This window comes from Lynx canadensis, chromosome B2, assembly GCF_007474595.2.
Source record: "Lynx canadensis isolate LIC74 chromosome B2, mLynCan4.pri.v2, whole genome shotgun sequence".
In the NCBI taxonomy this organism is placed as follows: Eukaryota; Metazoa; Chordata; class Mammalia; order Carnivora; family Felidae; genus Lynx; species Lynx canadensis.
Genome location: NC_044307.1, coordinates 52,938,783 through 52,962,930, shown reverse-complemented (window position 1 = coordinate 52,962,930; position 24,148 = coordinate 52,938,783). Strand labels below are relative to the sequence as shown.

At 34.7% G+C, this 24,148-nt stretch overlaps 1 protein-coding gene across 1 annotated transcript in view; it reads right to left on the bottom strand.

The window, feature by feature from the left end:
* The window catches only part of HCRTR2 (hypocretin receptor 2), a 116,872-nt gene that overhangs the window by 8,349 nt on the left and 84,375 nt on the right, over positions 1-24,148 (bottom strand). Inside the window, exon 4 of the mRNA XM_030314566.1 lies at positions 17,986-18,101. Within this exon, the coding sequence (XP_030170426.1) occupies positions 17,986-18,101 (116 nt within the window). The remainder of the gene's footprint in view (positions 1-17,985; positions 18,102-24,148) is intronic.

Sequence of the window (24,148 nt, the reverse complement as noted above, 5' to 3'; positions counted from 1 at the left end):
AAGCAGGCTCTAGGCTCTGAGCTGTCAGCCTACAGTCCGACACAGGTCCCAAACCCACAGACTGTGAGATCACGATCTGAGCCCATGTTGGACACTTAACAGACTGAGCCACTCAGATGCCCCTGAAATATCCCATTTTTATTAAGGTCTAAAGAGAGCTCAAATGGAAAAGCTATCTCTTTATAAACAGAGAAGTTGTATATCCAGACAATGGAATATCTTCAGGGCTAAAAAGAAGTGAGATATTAAGCCATGAAAAATCATAGGGAACTTAAATGTGTATTACTAAGTAAAAGAATCCAATCTGAAAAGGCTACAACTATATGACATCTTAGAAATGGTGAAATCAGAGAGACAGCAAAAAGATCAATGGTTCCCAGGGGCTGGAGGTGGGGTGGGATGGGGGGGTTACTAAGCAGAGAACAGAGGATTCTTGGAGCAGTAAAAATACTCTATATGATGCCATAATGATGGATACATGTCATTATACAATATACATTATACAATGTATTTGGATACACAGTCCAAACCCATAGAATGTACAATATCAAAGGTGAACTCTTAGGTAAATTCTGGACTTTGGGTTTAGTAGATCAGTGTAGGTTTATCAGTTGTAATATATATATATATATATATATATATATATATATATCTCACTTAAGTGAGGGATATGGATAATGGGGAGGCACTTTATGAGTGAAGGTAGGAGGCAGAGAAACCTCTGTATCTTCCACACAATTTTGCTGTGAACCTGAAACTGCTCTTAAAAACAAAACCAGCAAACAAGTCTTAAATAAAATGCGAGAGAAATAAAAACTGGCAAAAAAAAGAAATGTAAAAGGATGACGACCATATTCTCTTATTAGGAATTTCCAGTTCTGTTCAGATACCTCAGTGTAAAGACAGGGAAAACCTAATAGGTAATTGCAAAAGAAACCTGAATGGATTTTTTTTCATGCGTCACTACTGCCATCTGCTGTCAGATGGACAGAGAGGACTTAACTACCTAGTGCTTTTTATTAGACTTTGTTTTTCAGGTTTGGCCAGTGCAAACCTTGAATGAAGGGACGAAAAAAATAAACTGTTCTCCATTGTTTACTACGTATTGTTATGAAATTGCTTGAAACCAATTTCATGCTCCAGTCTGGTTCTTTAAAATGCACACAAAAATAGTGAGAATCCCTTGTGGTCTTATATTAACATTTCAAATAGCTGGAATTTCTAACAATAATTATACAACTTGTACTTTTCCATTTCTTTTCAAAGTTATTTGATAATGGCAGGGAATCCTTCCAAGTATAATATTTTCTTAATTACAAACTCATGAAGATTGATAGGGTTTAGTGAGCAAAACAATAAAATTCAGCATGCATAATTTTTTTAAGAGGAAAATGGGCTAACACACCATAGCCGTGTTCTCATTCTCACGAAGACTCACTCTTTGGTCACCTTAGTTCTGTTAAGATTATTCAATTGTTGCTTTTATCTCTGTGCTGCAAGCCAAGACAGACCAATGTGTCTCTGTGCTCTATCAGAATGGACGTCGTATGGACTCTGTTTTTATACATCACAAGATCCAAGTGTGTTAGATAATCGTTGAAAGCAGAATTTTACTGTTTTCAACACAGTTGAAAATTTTTGATTTCTACACAGAGCTTCTGTTGACCAATAACTATTCCTCTCTCAAAAAGAAACACATGAAGTTAATGAAAAATTGCCCTTAAATAGAAATACATTTGATAAATTATTTCTCTTCTGGCTCTGTATGTTCTGTCATGTAGACTTGACCTTTTCACACAGTGGTGGTCCTAAAAATCTTATCTATATTATTGGTTGTGGGGGTAGGCACTGAGAATCCTTTCTCCTCTGTGAGTCTCTTTTTAAACAGTCTGTCTTTTAAATAATTGAGGAGAAAGTGCAATGGATATTGGAAAGTTCCAGAAAAACTCTAGCATGAGTAACCCTATAAATATCTGCTAAATGATCTTGAACTGTTTTCTAAATGATCTCTTAGAGATCATTTAAACTTTAGCAATTCTATTATTGAGTGGTTCCCTGAAGGAAAGAAACAATATCCTGCAGCTGATAATTTCCTCAACCGTCAGAAACATATTTCCCATAAAGAGAAACTGCCACAGGGAAAATGGCTATGGTCTCTGCCATCAGAATTAAAAACAAACAAAACCAGTGATAATGCTCTCTTTTAGCTGATGATCTGAATAAGGATAGAAGATGTTTAATCCTGAACTCATCTTGAGGACACCTACAAATGTCTCCACTGATAAGTCATATGTCTAGAGAAAGTCCACGTAACAATATTAGAAAATGCCTATAATAACTGAGCATCACAAACTATGTATAGTCTTGAGTAATCATTAATGCATTCCTAAAAGCAGATAATTCCAAATCCCACTTATATATGATCGAGCAGACATTGAGACGGGTTAAATAAAATACCCATGTCTCCATCTAACAAGTCAGAATTAGCATTCAGTCCTGTCTCACTACAGAGTCTACCTTTTTTTCCCATCGTTTCCATTTATAAGCTTCAACACAATGTATTATGGAAGTCAGTAAATTTTTATGCCTAGTTACGTGGAATAAATAATCATACAAAAGGGCAATTGAGAAATCCAGCCTGGTAGGCTGTCTGTGGAGGAAGGTCTTCCCCTGCTATCTTAGGAAAGGCTCAACCATCTGACTGTGGAAAGTTCCTGAACACACACACACACACACACACACACACACTTATTCCATTATTTTCAATAAACTTTAAAATCACCTTTGATATGAAAATATATCCTGGAAGAGATATTACCACAATTATGAATTGGAAATATCATGTAAATGATGGACCTTGAACCCTGCCCTTTCTTAAAGTATTTGTGACCAGGATTAAGTCACAAGAAAAGGCAAATGTGTGGCATACATTAAAAGAATAGAGAATATTATGAACAACCAATACATTTGCAATCTTAAATGAGATGGATAAATACCTTTAAAAAAATAAAGATTACTGAAACTGACACTATAATTCCAAACCTTGCTACAAAAAAAAAAAAAACCTTCCAGACCCAGAGAGGATCATTGTTCCTGATCGATCAATTGAACAGTAAAAATAAACACTACCAATCTGATTCTGACTCTTTCTGAATTCAAAGAAACAATTATACTTTCTGACTAATTTTATAAGACCACAGTTATCCTAAAAGTAAAAAACATGACAACAAAAGAAAACAGTTGACAAAATATCTCTCATGAGTAGAGATGAAAAATTCCTGAAAATATATTATCAAATTGCATTCAGCAATATACAAAAAGGATAATAAAATTCACTCAATAAATCAGACTGATTCCAGCAATGCAGTGTTGATTAAACATTCAAAGGTTAATCAATGTAATTTTCATATTAACGGAATAAGAGAAATAATATGACATTTCAAAAAATAAAGGAAAAGCATTTGAAAAATTCAACACATTTTCATGATACAAGTCTCAGTAAACTTGTAAACTAGTAATATAAAGAAACCTAATCAACCTGATAAAGGGCATCTTACCTAATGGAAAAAGATGAATGCTTTTTTTTTAAAATATTTATTTTTGATGGGGCTCATGGGTGGCTCAGTTGAGCATCAGACTTCAGCTCAGTCATGATTTCATGGCTCATGGGTTCAAGCCCCCCCAAGTGGGACTCTGCTGATGGCTCGGAGCCTGGAGCCTGCTTCTGATTCTGTGCCTCCCTCTCTCTCTGCCCCTCCCTCACTCATACTCTGTCTCTCTCCTTCTCAAAAATAAATTTTAAAAAACCATTAAAATTTTTGTAAGTATTTTTTGAGGGAGAGAGAGTACAAGTGGGGAAGGGTAGAAAGAGAGGGGACAGAGGATCTGAAGCAGCCTCTGTGCTGACAGCAGTAATAAGTCTTTTCTCACTACTTCTACTCAACATTATACTGGAGGTCTCAACCAGTACAAGAAGACAAGAAAAATAGATAAAAGGTATATAGATTGATTTTATTGAGGACATTATTGCTTACGAAGTAAATCCTAGGGAATCTCCAAAACTCCACTAGAATTGTTACATGAAATTAGCAATATGCAGGATCCAAAATCAAAAAACAATCAGTTGTATTTCTGTGATATGATTTACTATAGAAATCTATAAATTATATATATATATATATATATATATATATATATATATATACATACACACACACACACATTGTATCATTCAGATGACCAAAATATACTAGATCTTCATCTACCATTCCTGTAAGTACTTCAGTGCCATAAAGGTGAGATGGGTATCTTGTTTTAAACAAGGGAACCTAAAGTCAAAAGCTAGTTGCCAGGAGGACCAACCATTAAAGGGTTGTAACTTTCAGTCCTACTCCCTGACCTCTGGGTAAGAAAGAGGGCTGGAGTTTGAATCAGCCAAAGCCAATGACTTACTCAATCATGACTACATAATGAAACCTCTATAAAAACCCAAAAGGACAATGGGTTTCAGAGAGCTTCCCGGCTGGTGAATGTAAGGAGATGCGGGGTGAGAGGTTTACCAGGAGGGAGCCTGGAAGCTCCTTACCCTGTGTATCTCTTCATCTGCCTGTTGATTTGTATCCTTTAGCATATACTTTAATAAACTAGTAAACACAAGTGTTTCAAAAATGAGCCACTTTAGCAAATTAAAACAATCTGAGGAGGAGGTCATTGGAATCCCCAATCTGTAGTTGGTCTGTCAGTCAGAAGCACAGGTCACAGCCTGGGGCTTGTGACTGGCATCTAAAGTGGGAAGTGGGGCAGGGGTGCCTGGGTGGGCTCAGTCAGTTAAGCATCCGCCTCTTGGTTTTGGCTCAGGTCATGATCTCATGGTTCGTGGGTTCAAGCCCCTCATTGGGCTCCATGCTGACAGCACGGAGCCTGCTTGGGATTCTCTCTCTCCCTCTCTCTGCTGCTGCTCACTCTTTCTGTCTCTCAAAATAAATAAATAAACTTAAAAAAATTGAAGTGATAAGTGGGAGAGCAGTCTTGTAGGACTGAACCCTAAAACACGTGGAATCTGTCTTCAAGTAGATAGTGTCAGAATTGCTGACATTGGTGTTGTGTGTACCAGAACACCACACCCTAAACATTAGAATTAGGTCTGGGAAACCTAAAAGAACTTCTATAAACCAGTAGTAAACAACTGGAAAATTCGATTACAAAATAACATGAGTTTCAATGGAAAGAACAAGTAATCTTATTCTTTAACAATACATGGACAAAATATGTATACATAAGATTATATAAGTTGTTAAGAGCTATCAAAAAAGACAAATAAATGGGGAGATACACCATGTCAATGAATTGGAACTTAAAGTTATTAATATGTCAATTTTCCTCCAAGTGATCCATAGATTAAATGCTATCAATCCCATTCAAAAAAACAGCAATTTTCTTGAGAAAGGTGAAACACAGATTTGCAAAATGTTTATGAAATGCTGTGCAGTTATGAAGGAACCCAGTACAGAGTCACTTAACGGCCAGGAAAGGGAGTATAACTACTCAAAGCAGAGAAGGAGAAAGGCAGAGAGGAGGGCCATGAAATGGTGGTACATAAACAGGCCACGAACAACACCGCTCAATGCTGGCAAATGCTCAAGCAAGAAATCCTTAGGGAAACATTTTTTTGGAAATCATTGGTGACTTCATTGAGAGATGTTTCAGTGGAGTGATAGGATTTGAATAAGAATAAAGTGGGCTGAGAGATCAGTGGGAGTGGAAGGTGGTAAGAAAAAGGAGTCAACAAAAAAAAATATCATGCATTTTAGCTAGCAGGAGGAGCAAAGGGTTAAGTTAACATCTGGAAGAGTCTGAGAGTTAGGATGAGAGAAAAATGCCCACTCCAGGAGGACAGTCTTCTTTACCTTTCCTCTATCCTTTAGCTCATTACCCATTTTATCATAATAGAGTACAACTGATGCTTGGTAGATGCTATCTCATATAAAGCAATAATCTCTATCTTCCTCTGTGTGTCTGGCAAAAACAATGGAACTTTTTCTTATTTTTTACATTACCATTTGAAAATGATTTGGCTCTAAGACCCACAGACATTTTTTTTCCATATAACTCCATGACTTTTTTTTTTAATCCTGCTACAGCTCTTTTATTTATTTTTAAATGTTTATTTATTTTTGAGAGAGAGAGAGAGAGAGAGAGAGAGAGAGAGAGAACAAGCAGAGGAGTGGCAGAGAAGGGAGGCACAGAATCTGAAGTAGGCTCCAGGCTCCACATAGCCCAATGCAGGGCCCGAACCCACAAACCATGAGATCATGACATGAGCTGAAGTTGAAAGCTTAACTCACTGAGCTACCCAGGCTGCCCAAAGCACAGCCTTTCTAGAGATTAGATGTATATGCTAATTCCTCATAAGAATCTGTCCCTCTCTTGACTTCATTCTCAATCTTGCAATAAATAGCTCTACTTGCAGATTCTACAGATGACCCTGCTACAGACAACAGCAGCTATAATTGTTGTCCCTGATTCTCTCACCCAATCCTGGAACTCAAGGCTCTTGTCCTTTGTCTATCCCCAGATGTGTTGTCTCTCAACATGACTCCATCACCCAATTAGCTCTTTGTAGAAACTGGCTTCCCCTTCCCTTCCTGGAATCCAACAAATGGTTTTCACTGAATAGGTCCTTTCATGCTTCCATACTTCTATGGACCTTAAAATCTTAGTCACAAACAACCTTTGGATAATATTCCCATTACATATTGTCGTTGCATCAACATGTTGAGTTGTGTGTTTAAACTTTTTTACTTCTCCAGAGTTTGAGCAGAAGAATTTGTAAAATAATTCCCTCCATATTTAGTTACTTTAAAAAAAATCACTTTTTGTTATTTTTATTTTTTAGTGTTTATTTATTTTTGAGAGAGAGAGAGAGAGAAACAGAGTGTGAGCGGGGGGGGGGGGGCAGAGAGAGGGGGGAGACACAGAATCTGAAGCATGCTCCAGGCTCTGAGCTGTCAGCACAGAGCCTGCCTGACACGGGGCTCGAATTCACAAACTCTTGTTTTTTTTTTGTTTTTTGTTTTTTTTTTTAACATATTTATTGAGACATAATTTATATGTCATAAATTCCCTTTTAAGGGGTACAGTTAAGTAGGTTTTAGTGTATTCGCAAAGTTGTGCAATTATCACCCCGTCACTGTCTACTTCCAGAGTATTTTCATCACCGTGAAATAAAACTCCAAACCCTTTAGCAGTCACTTCCTATCTCCCCATCCTACTACCCGCTGCAAACACAAACCATTCTGGCTTTATAAAATTTCCTATTCTTTACATTTCATGTAAACAGAATCATACAATATGTAGTTTTTTGTGTCAGGCTATTTTCACTTAATAATAATTTCAAGATTCACCCATATTGTAGTATTTCAATATTTCATTATTTTTTATAGCTAAATAATATTCTATTGTACACCTATACCACAATTAGTTTATTAATTCATCCATTGATGGACATTGATTTGTTTCCACTTTTGGACTGCTATTGATGCTGTTGCTATGCACAACAATGTATAAGTTTTTATGTGGACATGTTTTCAATTCTCTTGGGTATATAGTTAGGGATTAAATTGCTACCACATGGTAATCCTTTAAGATTTTGAGGAATGGCCAAACCATTTTCCAAAGTAGCTGCATCAGTTTCCATTTTTACCAGTCGTATAATGAGAGTACTAATTTCTCTGCATTCTCACCAATAATTATCTTAAAAAAATATTTTAGCCACCATATTGAGTGTGAAGAGATATCTTATTGTGGCTTTGATTTGCATTTTCCTAATAACTAACATTGTTGAGCATCTTTTGATGTGCTTATTGGCCATTTCTTTATTTTCTTTGAAGAAAATGTTATTAAAATCATTGCCCACTTTTAATGTGTTATTTATTTTTATTGTTGAATCATAAGAGTTCTTTATATATTTTTGATATGTCTTTTATCATATATTTGATTTGCAAACATTTTCTCCGATTCTGTGGGTCACCTCTTCACTTTCCTCATGGTATACTCTGAAGTGTGAATGTTTTTATTCCAATAGCATCCAGTTTATCTATTTTTAAAATTTTTTTGCTTGTGGTTAGGCGTAATTTAAATCATTAGTCTGAAACAAGGTCATAATGATGCCTGACCTCAGTCTTATAATGAATGTGTTGTCCTCTAAGATTTTGAGATGGCCCCTGACTTACAATGGTTTGGCCTATGATTTTTTTTAACTTTATAATGGTACAAAAGTAATACACATTCAGTAGAAATTGTTCTTTGAAATTTGAAATTTGATATTTCCCTGGGCTATTAATATGTGGTAAAATATTCTCTCATGATTCCAGGAAGTGGCAGCGAGCACCCAGTCAGCCATACAGTCATGAAGGTAAACAACTGATACATTTAAACCTATTCTGTGTTTTACTTTCAGTACAGTATTTAATAAATGCACGAAATATTCAACACTTTATTTTTTTCAATTTATTTATTTATTTTGAGAGAGGGCGTGTCTGCATGAGCCAGCCGGCTAAGGGCAGAGAGAGAGAGAGAGAGAGAGAGAGAGAGAGAGAATCCCAAGCAGGTTCTACTCTGTTAGCTCAGAGCCCATAAGTCTCCATCCCACCAACCGTGAGATGATGACCTGAGCTGAAATCAAGAGTCGGGTGCTTAACCGACTGAACCACCCCGGCGCCTGCCAACACTTTACTATAGAATAGGTTTTATGTTAGATTATCTTGCCCAAATGTAGGTTAATATATGTGTTCTTCACACATTTAAATTAAGGTAGCCTAAGTGATGACATTTTACACAGGTCAGGTGTATTAAATGAATTTTTGACCTAGGTTATTTTCAACTTATGATGGCTTTATTGGGATGTAACCCCACTGTACATTGAGGAAGATCTGTATTAACTCTCATATTTAAGTCTACAATCTACTCTGAGTTAAATTTTATAATGGTGAAAGGTGATGTTAATTCCATTATTTTGAGTATATAAAGTCATCCCAGCAGGGTTTGCTGACAAGACTATGATTTTCCCCATTGAATTGTGAGACACTTTTGTTAATAACTAATTAACCATAAACATAAGGGTTTTTTCAATCAAAATTGCACCAGCATTCTTCTCAAAGCTAGAACAAGCTATCCTAAAATTCATATGGAACCACAAAAGGCCCCGAATAGTCAAAGTAATTTTGAAGAAGAAGACCAAAGAGGGAGGCATCACAATCCCAGACTTTAGCCTCTACTACAAAGCTGTAATCATCAAGACAGCATGGTATTGGCACAAAAACAGACACATAGACCAATGGAATAGAACACAACTACAGAATTGGACCCACAAAAGTATGGCCAACTAATCTTTGACAAAGCAGGAAAGAATATCCAATGGAAAGAAGGCAGTCTCTGTAACAAATGGTGCTGGGAGAACTGGACAGCAACATGCAGAAGAATGAAACTAGACCACTTTCTTACATCATTCACAAAAATAAACTCAAAATGGATAAAGGACCTGAATGTGAGACAGGAAACCATCAAAACCCTAGAGGAGAAAGCAGGAAAAAACCTCTCTGACGTCAGCTGCAGCAATTTCTTACTTGGCACATCTCCAAAGGCACGGGAATTAAAAGCAAAAATGAACTATTGGGACTTCATCAAGATAAAAAGCTTCTGCACTGAAAAGGAAACCATCAACAAAACTAAAAGGCAACCAACAGAATTGGAAAAGATATTTGCAAATGACATATCGGACCAAAGGCTAGTGTCCAAAACCTATAAAGAATTCACCAAACTGCACACCCAAAAAACAGATAATCCAGTGAAGAAATGGGCAAAAGACATGAATAGACACTTCTCTAAAGAAGACATCCAGATGGCCAACAGGCACATGAAAAGATGCTCAGTGTCTCTCCTCATCAGGGAAATACAAATCAAAACCACACTGAGATCTCACCTCATGCCAGTCAGACTGGCTAAAATGAACAAATCAGGAGACTATAGATGCTGGAGAGGATGTGGAGAAACGGGAACCCTCTTGCACTGTTGGTGGGAATGCAAACTGGTGCAGTCGCTCTGGAAAACAGTATGGAGGTTCCTCAAAAAATTAAAAATAGACCTACCCTATGACCCAGCAATAGCACTGCTAGGAATTTACCCAAGGGATACAGGAGTACTGATGCATAGGGGCACTTGTACCCCAATGTTTATAGCAGCACTTTCAACAATAGCCAAATTATGGAAAGAGCCTAAATGATCATCAACTGATGAATAGGTAAAGAAGTTTTGGTTTATATATACAACGGAATACTACTTGGCAATGAGAAAGAATGAAACATGGCCTTTTGTAGCAACGTGGATGGAACTGGAGAGTGTTATACTAAGTGAAATAAGTCATACAGAGAAAGACAGATACCATATGTTTTCACTCTTATGTGGAAACTGAGAAACTTAACAGAACACCATGGGGAAGGGGAAGGGAAAAAAAAAAGTTAGAGAGGGAGAGAGCCAAACCATAAGAGACTCTTAAAAACTGAGAATAAACTGAGGGTTGATGGAGGGTGGGAGGGAGGGGAGGGTGGGTGATGGGCATTGAGGAGGGCCCCTGTTGGGATGAGCACTGCGTGTTGTATGAAAACCAATTTAACAATAAATTTCATATTAAAACAAAACAAAATACATAAGGTTTTTTGCAGACTTTGAATTCTATTTCACTGACCTATATGACTATCTGTATGCAAATACTACACTATCTTGATTACTTAAGTTTTATAAGATTGGACATTGAAAAGTGACTTTTCCAACTTTGTCTTTTTGAAGATTATTTTGGCAATTCCTGGTATCTTTCATTTCCACATTGATTTTAGTACAGTTTGCCAATTTGTGCAAAAACAAAAAAACTAACAAAAATCCACAACGCAGCTGGGTGTATGATAGGGATTGTGATGAATCCGTGGATTGGTTTGAGAATTTTTCTATCTTACCAATATTAAGTATTCCATTCCATGAATATGGAATGTCATTTCATTTATGTAGTTTATGTAGTCCTTCTTTAATTTTTAAATGATCCTGCATGTTTTTATATGTTATTCATTTATTCTGTTAAATTTATAACTGTTTTACTTTTTTGGTGCTATTTTATGAGGAATTATTTTGTTAATTCCAGTTTTAGGTTGTTCTTTACTAGTTTATAGACGTGAAACTAATTTTTATTTACTGATCTATTATTTTCAAAACTTACTGAACTTGTTTATTAATTTTTTGCATGTGGATTCTTTAGGATTTTCTATGTACAAGTTCACGTACTCTATGAAGAAAGAGAGCTTACTTCTTACTTTTCAATTTTGATGACTTTTATTATTATTATTATTATTATTATTATTATTAATATTATTTCTTGACTAACTGACCTGGGTAGAATATAGTTCTATTCAATATTGAATAGATTAAATAGAACTGCTAAGATCAGATATCCTTGTCATGTTCCTGATCTTAGCAGGGGAATATTCAGTCTTTCACTGTAAGATATAATGTTAGCTGTAGGATTTTATAGATACCTTTTATCAAATTGAAGTCTATTTTTTTTCCTAGTTGATTGAGTGCTTATATCTTGAAAGGGTATTTTTTGGTCAAATGCTTTGTTGCATTTACTGAAATGATCATGTGGATTTTGTCTTCTGTTAATGTAGTATTACACTGATTGATTTTCAAATCCTGCTTTATCATCCTGTATTACCTTTTTTACATATCGGGTATGGTTTGCTAGTATTTTGTTGAGTATACTACTCTGTATTCTTACGTATATTAGTCTGTAGTTTTCTTGTGATATATTTGTCTACTTTTAATAGCAGTGTAATTCTGTCCTTATGGAATGATGTGGGGTGTGTTCTCTCCTCTACTTTTTGGAAGAGTTTGTGGAAGTTTGGTATTAATTGTCCTTTAAATATTTGGTAGAATTCAACAGGGAAGCCAGTGGGCTTTTTCTGTGGGAAATTTCTTATTACTAATTTAATCTCTTGATTTATAATAGGTCTATTCAGATTTTCTAATTCTCCTTTAGATGATTTTAGTAGTTTGTGTCTTTTTATGAATTTGTCCACTTTATGCTATCTATCTTTTTACTATCTTTTCTGGCATGCAATTATTTTTTTTTTAATTTTTTTTTCAACGTTTATTTATTTTTGGGACAGAGAGAGACAGAGCATGAACGGGGGAGGGGCAGAGAGAGAGGGAGACACAGAATCCAAAGCAGGCTTCAGGCTCTGAGCTGTCAGAACAGAGACTGACACAGGGCTCGAACTCATGAACCATGAGATCATGACCTGAGCCGAAATCAGAAGCCTGACTCAGCCACCCAGGCACCCCTACCTTTTGGTTATTTAAAGGTGAAAGGTTTAAATTCCATATACTTGTGAATGAATTTCCCATTTTCTGTCTTTGGTTAATGTCCAATATAATTCAATTATAGTAGAAGAATGCACTTTTTATGACTTCCATTATTTTAAGTGTTCTGAGACTTCTTTATGGCTTATCATTGGATCTAGTCTGGAGAAGAGTCCATGTGCACTTTTGATGAATGCACATTCTGCTGTTTTTGAAGGAATGTTCTGTAGACACTTGTTAGGTCTAGTTGGTTGATAGTTTTGTACCAGTCTTCTATTTCCTTGTTAATATTCTGCCTAGATTTTCTATCCATTACTGAAAGAGGAGTACTAAAGTTTTCAACTATTACTGTTGCATTGTGGATTTCTCCTTTCAATTCTGTTTTTGCCTCATGTATTGTGGATTTCATTTGCTAAGTTTATATTTCTTTTAGAAAAATTTTTAAATTTTATTTATTTATTTTTGAGAGAGAGAGAGAGAAAATGTGTGTGAGTGGGGGAGAGACAGAGGCAGGGGAGACAGAATTCCAAGCAGAGCCTGAGGCAAGGCTTGAATTCATGAACCATGAGGTGATGACCTGAGCCAAAATCAAGAGTCAAATGCAGAACCAACTGAGCCACCCAGGCACCCCAAGTTTATAATTTTCATAACTTCCTGATAGATCGACTTATTATTTTGAAATATCCTTATTTATCTACAGTTAATTTTTTTAACTTTAGAGACAGAGAGCAAGAGCAGGAGAGAGGGACAGAGCAGGGGGACACACACACACAAAGAGAGAGGGAGAGGGACAGGGAGAGGGAGAGGGAGAGGGAGAGGGGGGGAGAGAGAGAGAGAGAGAGAGAGAGAATCTTAGCATGGAGAGAATCTCCAGAGTGTGGAGCTCAATGTGGGGCTCTCTCTCATGACCCTGGGATCACAACCTGAGCCAAGATCAAGAGCCAGACACTCAGCTGACTGAGCCACCCAGCCCCCCCAGTCACAATTTTTTTTGGAAGATTTTTATTTTTAAGTTATCTCTACACCCAGTTTGAGGCACAAACTCACAAACTCGAGGTCAAGAATCACATGCTTTACTGACAGCCAGCCAGGTATCCCTATAGTCACAGTTTTTGTTAAAGTTTCCTTTAATATTACTACAGCTACTTCAGCTTTATTTTGGTTACTGTTTCCATAGTATGTTTTTTCCTACTATTTTATATTTAACTATTTGTGTCTTTGAATATGAGATGTGTCTTTTGTAGATAGCATGGAGTTGTATCGTTTTATGTTTGTTTTTTTATTCTGTCAATCTCTGGCATGTTTTATTCATTTACATTAACTTAGTTATTGAAAAGGAATAATTTGTATCCATCAGTTTGCTGTTTGTTTCTGTATGTATCAAGTCTATTTTGTTCCTCTATTCCTCCATTGCTGCTTTATGTTAAATAGATATTTTCTAGTATACCATTTTAAAGCTCTTGCTTCCTTTTTTTCACAATAGTCTTCTGAGTTATTTTCTTAGTTGTTGCCCTGAGAGTTACAATTAGCAACCTAAACAATATTTGGATTAATGGATATTTGATTTCAATAGTGTATAAAACTTTGATCCAATCTAGCTTCATTCCCTTCTCTTTCCTTTGAATTATACTTTACATTATAAGCTGAATCTATACAGTTTTATAATTATTGCTTTATGCTATTGTGTCTTAAGTCAAGTAGGAGAATAAAAGTATTACAAACAGAAATATTTATACTTTCTTTTGTATTTACCTATGTGGTTACTTTCATTAGTGCTCTTTATTTCTCTGTGTGGACTTGAGGTATCACCTTTTGATTCTGCCTCCTCAATTACAATTTGCTGTCTATTTTCTCACACAGGACTGAGTTATCATCCCCTAATATTAATTATTTTAAGTTTTCTTAGACGAATGTTGAATAACAAAGAGTAGTAGAAAAGACTGTGATAAAAATTAGGACAGGAAAATTTTTTCAAAGTTATATTCCTTGGTAAGTTGAAATTCAGTTCAGACTCAAAGACCAGGTATGATTCATCCCCAGTTCATCCCACAGTACCAGTAATATAGTGGGTGCTTAATAAATATTTTTGGAATGAGTTAGCATGATGATTATAATTTAAGTGTTGAATTATCGCAGCCTAGAACTAGTAAGAACACTGATAGAGTCATATAAGCTAAGATTAAACAGGTCTTAGAAAGAAGAGGCTTAGAGAAGCCTCTGTAGAATCTCCAGACTGAATGAATTTCCTGAGTCACATTATCAAGAAAGAATTTAAGTCATTGATTATATCAAAGCATTAGTTAATTCATTTAATGAAGATTGAAGTTCTTGAGAAAGTCAGACAAGGTTGCATGCTTTACTCATTAATAATCTTACACTTAGAAATTCCAAAGTATGTAACAGATTCCATGCATCTGTAATGTTAAGCAAATAAGATAGGCCCTCCATTTGATGGCTCACTTGATGTAGCCTATGGCACACATAATGCCTTGGAACTCAGTTTATAGACATTAACAGTTGGAAACTCAGAGTTGCTCAAGCAGAATTCTACATAATCACCCATTTGGGGTTAATTTACTTTATTGTGGCTCCTAAAGTGAGCTCAGCTGAACTTGTCATTTTCCATTCCAATCTGTTTTGTAAATGTTTTTAGTTTCACAGCCCAAGCATTTTACTGCAAATCTCCTAGATCATGTGGTTTGTGCTAACCAGAACAATTCATCAAAAGAATGTAGGTTATTTCTAAACCTGCAATACAATTTTGAACTTACTTTAGAGTTTGAGAAATGAAGAACTATAAGCTTTAATAATGGATAAATAAACTGGTTGGAGTTTGGTAGTTATCTATTCAACATTTTTTGGATTACTTTCTTTGTGCAAGATACCATACCATTAAGTGTTTGGGATTCAATGATGAACAATACCGATTTAGGTACCCCACGGAGTTTTAAAGTCATGTCAATCTGGAAATAAATGAATAAGCCAATATAAGCATCTATTATATGTAATGCACACTACTAGAAAAAATATGGAAGTAGGGAATGCTCTTAACACTGAATATTTCTAGTCAAGAATCTCAATGGAAATCTAAAATATCTTCACTCCTACATACTCATTAAAAGCGTTTTCTCTTTCAAGAAAAATTTCAAATTCCAATTTTTCCATGAATTGTTCTATGAACAACTGGGCAATGAATTCCCCAATGTTCTCTTCTTTCTAAATATTCCCAGAACTTCCTCTTATTTTTCTACTCACTTTTTTCTTACAAAGTATTTATTCAGCAACAGATACGTTCTATGTATATTACAAATTGGTGGGATATAAGATAAAGACTAGAGTGTACTATCTTCATCTGTAGAGTAGAGCAGATAGACAAATTAAAAAATGTCATTCTAATGTTATTTAAAAGCACTGTGAAAGAGATCTATTTAAGAAAGTCATCATATACATGGATTCAACACATGCTTGTTATTTTAGATATATAAGCAGATTCCGTTGAAAGGACGATTAACAGTATATACCATTAAGGTATTTTAATTGATGAGCACTTTCTGTGCTCTAGGCACTTGAATTAACTCATCAAATAAGTGTAACAACTCTGAGAGGTAGATGCTATGCAACCCCACTCTAAAGATCATGAAAGAGAGGCAGAGAAATTTTAAAAAATTGACAAAATTCATGCATGTATTAAGTTGCAGACTCAGGATTTAAACTCATGTAGTCCCGACCCTGAGTCTGTGGTTTTGAATTCTCTGTACTGTATCATGCCAATTATTCACTCAGCTTGTAAGAAGATTCCTACTGCCTTTTCACTTGCAGTGTCTTTCTGTGAGAGTAGGATACTTCCCTTCTCCATGGTCCAGTTAATCACAAGACTTGTTTTGGCAAATGAAATATGAGAGACTTAACACATGCCAGTTCAAAGCAAAGATTTAAGACACAGTACACATTTCTTCCAGATTCCTTGCCCTTTCCCTCAGTTCCAGAATGGCATGTCCCAGGAAGTGCTGTTCCTTTAGACTGAGTTCCGAAATGAGACGACAAGGAGAACACAGCCATAGCCCATCCTCACTATTGCCATGGAACGTCAGTGAGACAAACTTGCTGCAAAGCCACATATTTTAAGGTTGTTTTTTAACAGCAGAATAATGTAGCAAATACTGACTAGTATAATAACAGTTACCAAGAAGTGGGCACGATAGCAACAAGCACCCTAAAATGTGTGATATCACGGCCAGGTGGAGTGTTGAAGAAACCATCACTGGGACCTATAAAACAACACTCATGTTATACAGGGGTACACATTTGTTACTTTAGTTGAAAAATTAGAGGTCAGAATGATCGTAAATATTGTTAACAGCTACATTTTTTTAAGATTATAAAAGAAATTGTTTCTTTGCACAAATAGAGGAAAAGAAAAAAAAGTTGGAATTATAAGACACAGGGTGGAAAAATGCAACCATGACTCATATTCAACCAGTAAAAGATATCTTGAAAAATTGCTTTGACTAACAAAATTTGAAGGAGACTCAAATTAAGACTCACCCTCAAAGACCAAAGAAAAGCTTTGTGGAATCCTTTTAATGAATTAGTGTGGTCCAGTAAATTCTTCCCAGTGGATAAAATACATAAGAGCAAACAGACTAACAGCATGGCTTTCCACAAGCCTGATGAGCTCTCAGTGCTGGCAATAAGTTTAGAGAAAGAGAGAGATACATTTCCGAGAGGTGTGGCATTTTAAGGTAAAATGTATAAGAGGATAAGCTATACCCATTGTCTAAACTTTTATAAACCATTACATGTATCTGTTGCTGATTTACTTTGAATCATCAAGGTTCCGCTTAAGCGTCTCCTGCTCTGAATTAGATACCATACCCATCCACCAAGCCTTCCTCTGATCATCTGGCTTATCTTTATGAAGATGATTTTCACTCTGCATCTGACTCTTTCCCTCCTCTAGTCTATGAATTCATCGGTGATGTGGACAGGGGCTTTTAGCTTTTTATCAGATATGTGTGCAAAAGAAATATGATACAATAAATGATGAATGAGCGACAGAGAATGAATATACTCACTGGGAGAGCAAAATTACCTAACAAATTACAATAATCCCCAATCAGTATTATAAACAGTTTCTAAAATTCTAAATTCTGCCTGACTCTACTGTACTAAAATAATATTAATAATAATAAGATCTTTGAAGTTGGAGATTTAACCCATATAATAAAAATGTACTACATAAATCTCATAAAGACGACCACATTCTTTACATACAGTCTCAGGAAACTTTAAAGAATTTTTCGTTATTTATTTGACAAAGTAAAACTTATATGAATCCTAGACAAAAATCAAATCAATTCATCACAGTGCTTTAAAATTTAAAGTCATTAAGGCAGTTCATAAACACATTCCCTAAATATTAACCTAAAAAATTGCCCAGGCATATTTCCATGGTTAGGGCCTCAACATTTTAGAATACAGTCTTTCAGCAGGCATATTATGTTGGTTCAGTGTACTCTTCACTTTTACTTTTGAGCACATCCTAAGCAAAGCATAAAGAAATCATTTGAAATCACGTACCTGTCGACACCAGAGTTTACGAAATATTTGCAGATAGGCCAACACCATAAGGCACAGTGGTGCCATATACGTGACCAGGAAGAAACAGATGTGATACATCTTGGGGTAAATTTCACCTGAAATGAAAGCCAAAATAATGAAATCTGGTTTTATAATTCACATATTTTTTTAAAGGTATGTCTGTCAATGTTTTGCCTTCAAAGTACACATTTAACTTCTATATGATTTCACTGGCATGTCTCACACACACACACACACACACACACACACACACAATGTGAAGTCTTAATTTCATTTAATGTACTCAGAAAGGAATAACAACTAACAATTTCTTACTGTGTGTTAACACTGGCTATCCAAAGTCAAGCATTCATTTATCAAAAATAAGTTATCTAGGCTAATTAACGAAAATTAACTTGGAATGCGCTATAAAATTCGCAATAGGAAACAAGACAAGTGATTCTTTCTCATTATAAGTTTCTGGAGAAATGGGAAGCTATTCCAGTTGTACCCCCATGTACGAATGTGGAAAATTTTTCGAAAAATAAACACAGCAAACATTTAATGATTCTTTTTGTTGATTATCAGAACAATATAAAATTTCTCTCTCAGTATTTTGTTTGTATGTATATATATATGTATGCAATGCACTTTCAATAAAAATGATATTCTTAAGGTTTTTTTACTTAATCTTTAAACAATTTTTTTAATATTTATCTCATTGATTTAGTCATGAGCACCTCTAGGATTGTAGTGATTTCTTGCCATTAAGTCTAGGTACACAGGCGATATGTATCACAGATTGGGCCTTTATTAAAGAGTCAATTATTCAATTAATAAATAACATTGTGCTTTAATATATATTTTTAGCTTTTCTAAATATATTTATTACTGACTTTTAATTATTTTATTTATTTTTTTAAAGATTTGATTTTTAATTTCTACACCCAACATGGGGCTCGAAATTCACAACCCCGAGATCAGGAGTCACATGCTGCACCAACGGAGCCAGCCAGGAGTCCCTACTGACTTTTTAAATGCTTTGAAGGATATTTTTCCCATACTTGTATTTGAATATATCACAGTGATCCAGTTACTTTTACTTAAATGGAAAACAGGATATAGAATGCATCCTACATGGATTCCATGGATACTAAATGCAGTAATTAGATATAATTCTAATTCAATGATAACAAAATACAAATTTAATTTTTTTTTCATTTCTAAAAATTAAGCAGCTTTATTTGGCTTTGATATTGGCAATGAGGTTAGTTCCATACTATTATTGAGGGATAATGCTATCACCTCTATGCATTTTTTTTCCCCCATAGCTTCAGAAAGGGCACGTAGAAGCATGAAGAGTCAGTTCTGTGATCAAATGTGGTAAGGACAATTTACAGTCAGGATTAACCAACAGTAACTATGAAGATGAACGCAATAATTGATAATATTCATTGAACAATCATTCATTTAATTGTTACTGAATATGTTTTAAATATATCTATGAGTTGACTATTCTCCACAATCTTGAGTCCATCACCTTGTCTTCTAGAGTTGGCTGAGTTTAACAGTCTCCTTATTTTTCTTTCTAAACTCCATCTTCTCAGGTAGATGTTTTTCTTCACTGTAATCTTCACAGGGGACAGCGGGGTGCCTGTGCTTCTGGTAGAGAGCAATCAAGAGACTGATTTGGGGTGTCATTTTTAGCTCTTCTGTGGCCCAACTGGCTCACACCTACTCATGTGTTTCTAACTTCCTTTTAAGTTTATCCCATAAAACAGGCCAGTTACATAAAAAGTGATAGAATCTGAGCAGTGACTGGAGGAATAACAGCCATGCCCTTTGAAGTGCCACAACCAGCACAGTATTTGGCAAGCCCATTTCAGAGGAGTGGAGGATGACCTGGACACTTCCCAGGCACCTGAGTGCCTTTGAACTTTTATTTGTTTTGAAGGTGTCACATGGGCTCCCAGCTTTGAAGCTGACAGACGTTTGAGGTCTACCTCCGGCTAACCTGAGTGAAGGAGAGTAGATTTGAGAGGTAATATTTTTCTTTTTTAATTGCAGCTATGGATACCATCACTGTGATAACAGTTTGGGTTTTAAACAGATGGGAGAGAAAGCTCATTCTGTAGTGGGTATATTTATAAATAGTTGGTAAAATATGTAATTGGCTGGTAAATGCATAGTATGATAATGAACACCCACACAGAGAAAAGTTGATCAGGTGAAATTACACTTGCCAGCTGGGAGTGATTGTTTTAATAAAAATATTATTATAGATAATTGGAGAAACATGGTAGTCTTAACATTCTTCATTCCGTACTTAGAGTCTAAGCTAATTGAAAACTTATAAATGCCATTGGAATTTTAAGTTGAATGGGTTGAAACTTTCTCTGAAGTCTCTCTGCACTTGATGAACAATGTCTTCTATGTATTCAAGACATTTATATATTACCTAGAATGTAGTTACATGAAATTTGTTGCACTCAAGCACTCATATTATAAAACAACATCTTAAAGATTGGCAACCATTCAAAATTAGCGTCTCTCCTCAAATAATAAATAGGTACAATCTGAATAAATTCTTGCATATATATCAAACCAATAATTACGGAGCAAATGTGGATCTTTATTTAGTCCCCAAAATCAGAGATCAAAGAATAATGTCCTATGTTAACAAGGCAAGACTTAATCTCAGTGAGTTAAGGTGTATTATTGAGCCAACATGCTAATCTAATTATCTATAATCTACAAACACTTTGTCCTTCATGTTATACCTATCAGGAACTCAATGGACCAATAAATTAAAGTTCCCAAATATTCCATATAGACTGTCTTTTCAAAGTTTATGAATCCAATAAAGTTTACTTGAATCTTTATTATCTTCTCTCTAATAAAATGTTATATATATGTGTGTGTATATATATGTATATATATGTATGTATATACATGTATATATGTATGTATGTATGTATGTATATATGTATATATATGTGTGTATATATGTATATATATGTGTGTATATATGTATATATGTATATGTATATATATAGAGAGAGATACATATACACATATATGTATATATAGAGAGAGAGAAAAAAAGAGAGAACATATATGTACACTGAAATTCAATATATATATATATTTTTTTTCAAAATCTTACAATAGGCAAGGTGCTATAATTAATTTGACTGTAAAGAAGGACTCCATTATTATTTTCTTTCAGACCACCAAACAAGAATTTGGCAGTGAGATCCAAGAAAAGAGAAATTATGAATCCCCCAAGGTCTACAAAATGTTTGGCAAACAAGACATACTCATTAAGTGTTGGATGAATGGTGAGACAATTATATCTTTGAGTGCACAAAAGAAGTTAGTTTCCTTCCAATAGAATATGTTCTGTGAAACTGCATTTACAAATCAAGCAATCAAGAAACGATGTATATAATTCTGGAATAATTTTAGAAGTGTGAATGAATGTAACATATACAAAGACATATTTTAAAGATTATTTAAATAAATATTAATATATTTGTTTTGAGTACTGAGTGTGCCTTCCAGAAGTTATGGCTTGTGGGTTATTGGTTTTGTTTTGTTTTGTTTTTTTGGTACAAGCCATCGGCAATAATACATATAATGAGTTGCAGAAATAACTTATCCACAAAATATTAAATATTTATGGTAATATTTTCAGTAAGACTGAGACAGAGAGTTCTCAGTTATTCTGCATCACGAGTGACATAGCATTTGCAAGACTTTCCTAAAAGTGATTTGATAGATATGGATCAAGTGATCACACTGTTCACTGGTTCTTTCTATGCTGTGATATACTGGGTGTAGGACAATTATGATATCACTGTCTGCTTTTATACCTATGTTATTGATTAAACTTTGGATAAAAAAAAGAAACACAGTTCACAAATCTAAAATAGAAGATATTTCATAACAATTTTTTTTAAATTGGACTAAATGTTTTCAGACTTTAAAGATGTTTGAACTTTAGAGAGCCAACACTATAAAATATAATTTCCTATGGTCTTTTTAGCCGGCTATTATCACACACGTGTCTGAGTTTTAACATTTTAAGTTGACCATGGACTTCTAAAGAGCCTATATAAAGAGGTCATGCTATGTAAAAATTATTATAGTGAAAGAGATGTCTAATGATCAAAATGATAAGAGCTCACTTTGATTCTTTCATATTCTTCTTGAAAACACTAAGTGATTTAAAATTTCATTTAATATTCAAAAGGTTAATTTCATAAATTTTATTTTTTGATTTTGTGGATGGTAAACTCAATTTTGTATGGCTTAACTTAAGCCTTTATAATCATGTTAAGTAATTGTGGACTAATATAAAATCATTTTTCAAATAGTTTCCCTAAATTACTTCTGAAGGCTTTTAGAATTTTAAATATTCAATAGCAGTTGCTGTTTTTTTAGTAAAATGTCTCTGCTAGAGCTAGATAATAAATGCTAAAGGTTGAAATGAGTTTTAGATATTTGTATTTTTTACTCAAAGTAATTATAAAGTGATGTGGCTATTTATTTAATCAGAATTAATGACAGGATTCCCTAGCTCCAGAATCTTTTTGTCAATGAAAGTGAATGCTGCTTGATTATTCAGGGCAACATTAAAAAAAGAAATAAAATCTTATTAAATCAGTCTACAAATGTATAAACTAATTACTAAAATATTTTAGAGAAAATACTACTGACACGTTAGATTAAAGGTAGGTATTTTAATCTTTGTGCCATTTTCACAAGCTTAAAGAATCCAACTTTTGAGTTGGAAGCTTAAATTTACATGTACTTCTTTGCTTCATAATCTGCAAATAATTTATGGCTCAATTTCTTCATTAATTAACAAAAGCATTCTGATCAAGAGATCTTAGACTGATTTCCAAATATAACTCATTGTATAAAAATTGCCTACGAGACATGTCACAATTGGTCGCCAAACCAGTCTTTCCAAACACAGTTCTTTAGACTGTATATCCTTCCACTGCAGAAACTACAGGTCCAGTACCCTGTTTTCTTCTTTCAGGGATAGTTCTCATTGTGTGGGTTTTCTCCCTCCCGGGACACCCTTTCCCATTTTCCCTGTTTGGAGAATCTCTCCTCCAATTCTTCACTTGAAATGTTAGCGGCTCCTTTGTAAACATTTGTTCAAATGGCCAGGGCTGAGTCTGTTCTCTCATTTGTGTTCCTAGCACTTTGTATACAAGTATACTGAAATACTAATTACATTATAAACATTTGTTTGTTTGGTTTTCAGTCTCACTCCCTGCAATGTGTTCCCATAGGCAGTCTATTTCTCTCCAGGTTGGCATAATTCCTGGCATATCCTAAGTACTCAAGATGTTGTTTGAACATTAAATAAATGGGACTTAAGACTCTAAAGAAATAGACTTACCCTTTTGGAATTTTCCATTCATTTTGTTTTTGTCTGCATCGTTAATAAGGAAATTTGGGGGAAAATGAAGATGATCCAGAGAAAATATAGCAAATGAATTACAATGTTAGAAAGGAAGGGAAAACCTCAATTTCAAAAATGGCTAGTTAATATTTGGGACAATAGAAACCACGGACTGTGCAATTTTAGTTACTATGGGTCTTTGGATAATATATGGAAAGTAATCCCAGTGCCTTTTAATTTTTATCCTGTTAGAGTGAAAGCATATGCCTAAATTTTTAGTTCCTGACTTTTTTCTTTTCAGTGTTCCAATCAAAGTATTAAGGTAGGAAATAATATAAATTCAAAGATTCAAATACTTTAAAATACCAGACCCATAAGCCATCCATGGGGTACACTGTTTTCGTTGATACATTTTCTAATATTCATAAATATACATCTGTCTAATAAACAAATTCCTTCCTAATGTTTAAACTTCCTAAGTATGGTCCATTGTTATATACTTACCCAGAAGATAACAGATTGTTTTCCTCAAATTTAATGTAATAATTTTGTAACTAGTACATGCTATACTAAAACGCAGTATTGTTTGATTTCCTTGCTGTGTCCAGGTTTGTGCCATCATCAGGTATTGATAGAAGTGTTTCCACTATTACAGAAAAACCTTAAAGGCTCTCACTGAGAGTTTTGAACCAAAAGAATATAAGGCCTTCAAACTTCTGCTTGTTTAAAGTTAACTGCCAC